The sequence below is a fragment of the Limulus polyphemus genome, unplaced genomic scaffold (assembly GCF_000517525.1).
Source record: "Limulus polyphemus unplaced genomic scaffold, Limulus_polyphemus-2.1.2 Scaffold5875, whole genome shotgun sequence".
Classification (NCBI taxonomy): Eukaryota; Metazoa; Arthropoda; class Merostomata; order Xiphosura; family Limulidae; genus Limulus; species Limulus polyphemus.
Window position 1 is genome coordinate 40818 of NW_013671485.1, and position 3901 is coordinate 44718.

At 33.3% G+C, this 3901-nt stretch overlaps 1 protein-coding gene across 1 annotated transcript in view; it reads right to left on the minus strand.

The window, feature by feature from the left end:
• The window catches only part of LOC111089315, a 14208-nt gene that overhangs the window by 3616 nt on the left and 6691 nt on the right, over window positions 1–3901 (minus strand). Inside the window, exons 5-6 of the mRNA XM_022401585.1 lie at window positions 1510–1741; window positions 836–959 (exon numbers count right to left, since the gene is read on the minus strand). Of these exons, the coding sequence (XP_022257293.1) occupies window positions 836–959; window positions 1510–1741 (356 nt within the window). The remainder of the gene's footprint in view (window positions 1–835; window positions 960–1509; window positions 1742–3901) is intronic.

A 3901-nucleotide genomic window follows, 5' to 3' on the forward strand; every position in this document is an offset into this window, starting at 1 on the left:
GACTTGTATCGCTGAAGTTCCTCGGAATGAATTTATACCGGAAATTAACAAACGAACAGAGACGTAACAATACAATATCAATAATTTAATAATACTCATTACTAAACGTTTAAGACATTTGTAGTAATTTTACTTTACTTATACATGCATTTTTTTCTGTTTAATATCCTAATATTTCTATAATAAAATATTTTCAGTTTTAAGTTAGGAAGTGCTAAAGAAATTTTCCGGAACGATTAGACGATTGTGGCCAGATGTTTCTATGATATATGGTTTTGTTTATTTTAGCACAACGCTACACAACAGGCTATCTGCTCCATGTCTACCACGGGGGAATTGAACACTGGATGTTAGTGTTGTAAGTCAGTAAACTTGCTGCTGACCCACTGGAGGACATGATAATAGAACACCTCTAAAGAATATACAGTATTTGTATTAATTAAACTACCGTATTTCAAGTACTGCCCCAAATCAATATTTTATCACCTAATGACACAGAAAAGCTATTATTGTACAATCTATATTATTTAAAACCAAATAAATAATAGAATAAATGAAATGATAAACGATAAGAGATTGAAAAAATGTATATATTATGTTATGTTCGTTTTTTGTCATTAAATTTCAACAGCAAATCAATAATCGATATTTACAATTATCCTTAAATAAAAATTATAAATACATTTCTAAACATGTAAACAACATTTATATCTATGGCGATACAAGTGAACTAAACGTATACTACAATAATAAATTTGCTTTATAAAAGTTAAAACTTTGAAGTTAATAGCTTATTCATCTTATAGAATAGTTCAAGATTCACAAGAAAACCCACATCTTCCTCAGTTTCTTTCTCTAATCCTACAGGAAGTTCCTTCCACCATTCAATTAAGCTGTCTTTAACTTCTTTCAGTTCGACGAATTTTTGCTCTACCTCCTGAAGTACCAAGACGAGTTCCCTGATTCCAACCAATGTTTAAAAAATAACATCAATGAGTCTTCTTTGTTCGATGATAAAGACATTTAGTCCTTTTATAAATAATATCATCTAATTTGATTTTAATACATTTCAAACTCACTTTCTAAAAAGTTAGTAAATGTAAACTTATAAACAATATAATTGTACTTATAAATAATGTAATCGTACTTGGAAACAACGTAGTTACACTTATAAACACTGGTTACTCTTATATACAATGTAGTTAAACTTATAAGCACTGTGGTCGTACTTATAGACAATACAATCGTAATTATGAACAATGTAGTTACACTTTTACACAATGTGGTTGCATTTATATACAATGATGTTAATTTGTAGAATTATACACAGACTTTTCTCTACGTTAAAATACTTTTATTTGCAATCTTTCGGCCCTCTTACCGGAGCCTTCATCAGGCAACAATGTACAACAACCATGTATAATTCTACATATTAATTTATCTATGTTATGAGCCTTAAAAAAACAATATTGTTTGATTCGTACTAGCAATGAATGAATTTAAACTCACTTGTAACCAATATATTCTTCTCCACCACCAATAGCTTTTAGATCAACCAATTCTACTTTTATAGGCACCCCTTTTCCATTGTTTACGTCTTGGACTGCCGTTTTAAAACCCTTCAGTAACTCGTCAAAACCACTGATGCTAGTAGGTACGTTGTAAAGCCCAACATCTGAGTAATAATAAATCTGCAGCGAGACTCTCGATGCTAGATTCTCTTCAAATTTATCCAATTTCCCTGCGTGTAAAAAGAAGAATAAAAAATGGTTGGTATGATAAGAAATCGTATTCAAGAAAAATGAATTCAATAGCGCATAATAAGTTGACGAACGACCTAAGTTTCAGAATAAAACAGTTTATTATCAACGTTACAGCTTCTTCGGTAGTCGGTTATTCTCACGACTCAGATAAAACGCTGTACCTTGAGTTTGTTTGTTTGTTTTGAATTTCGCGCAATGCTACACGGGGGCTATCTGTGCTAGCCGTCCTTAATTTAGCAGTGAAAGACTAGAGGGACGGCAACTAGTCATCACCACCCATCGCCAACTCTTGGGCTACTCTTTTACCAACTAATAGTGAGATTGACCGTACATTATAATGGCCCCAAACCTGAAAGGGACGGGAAATCGAACCAGCAACCCTCAGATTGCGAGTCGAGCGCCCTAACCATCTGGTCATACCGGGCCTATACCTTGAGAAAGATATGAGCCAGAAAACTGCTTAATATTGGAGTTCAAGTCGTTTTTCAATAAATTATTACATCCCGCTTTTTTTTACTACGTTACATAAAACTAATTCCTAAATTGGAGAGAATTTGAAATAAAACGAATAAAATTTCCACAGCTTAAATCTTTCTGAAAGAATTGTGTTCGGATCATGTCATATTTTTATAACATTTTTGGTTACGAAATTTTCATCATGATAATTATTTATTCTTAAGTAATGGGTTATTTTGTAACATTTAATTTTTTAAACCACAATAAAACAAACGAATAGTTCCCAAAAAAGACTAGTGGCAAGATCAGCGATCAGAAAGAAATCAATATTTGAGTTAATATTCATGTAGTAGGTGAGTTAGCAAGATTGGTGATCAAAAGTCAGCATCAGAATTATTCTTCAAGTAGTATGTTGATATACAGAGAAAAAACATGATATTTTTTACACCAATTTCAATACAAACACAATAACACAGTTTCATTCAAAGTGACCTTTATGACCCCAAAGTTATCTCATGCATTATCGGACATGTAACAAGAGTAAAACACGGGTTTCGTTACATTTTACTCTCGCATTTTAACCCCTCCTCAGCTTGAATTGCTTAGATATGTTGATACGTCATGGCGTGCAGTATAAATACGTCTTTCTGCTAAGAAATATTTGAAACACCCAAACTTGTGGATTTGGCATTATGATAAATGATGAAGAACATTTTCAGATCTTTCACTGGGTCATTGGTAAGTTTACAAGCTTAAAACGTTAACATCTGGGGTTCAATTCCCCGTGATGGTCAGAGCGCAGATAACCCCTAGTTTAGCTTTTAGCTAAAATAAGAACAACAGTAACTTTTTTCAGTAGCCGATTCAATGCTGTTGTTGTTCTTCAGAAATAGTATTGTAAAAAGTTAAAACATGCAAAAATAATCATAATTTATATTAAATGTTCTTATAGTTAGGCCCCCACTGTATAGCTTTGGGCCTAACAAAAACAACCTTATGGCTTTTTATAACCCTTCTTATTTGCACAGGAAAATATTGTTGATAAACAACAGCTGGATAGAATTTAAACTTTGCCATTTCGCTTCGGTTGTCTCTATAAACCTGAAATTGGTTTAACAATTTCATTTTTTTCCTGCATATTTCGATGACATAATCTACATAAATGAAAATGGCCAGGTGGTTAGGGAGTTTGACTCGTAATCTGAGGGTCGCGGGTTCGAATCCCCGTCCCACCAAACATGCTCGCCCTTTCAGCCGTGTGGGCGTTATAATGTGACGGTCAATCCCATTATTCGTTGGTAAAAGAGTAGCCCAAGAGTTGGCGGTGGGTGGTGATGACTACCTGCCTTCACTTTATTCTTTCACTGATAAATTAGGGACGGCTAGCGCAGATAGCCCTCGTGTAGCTTTGCGTGAAATTCAAACCAAATATAAATATAATAGTATTGTCTATTGTATGTCCATGTAACTACTTCACAGAGTGTGGTTGGATCTTCACCCAAATTATTATTGAGGTTCATTGGATGCAAAAAAATTCAGTTTTACGGTTTTTGCGTTTTTTACCACTACTTCGCCCCCCGTAAATAAGTCATCACAAATTTGCGGTTTCACATTTTGTGTTTTGTGGTTTTTAAGGGGATTTTTGCTTTGTTTTTTTTTTTTTTTTTTTTTTTTTTTTTTTT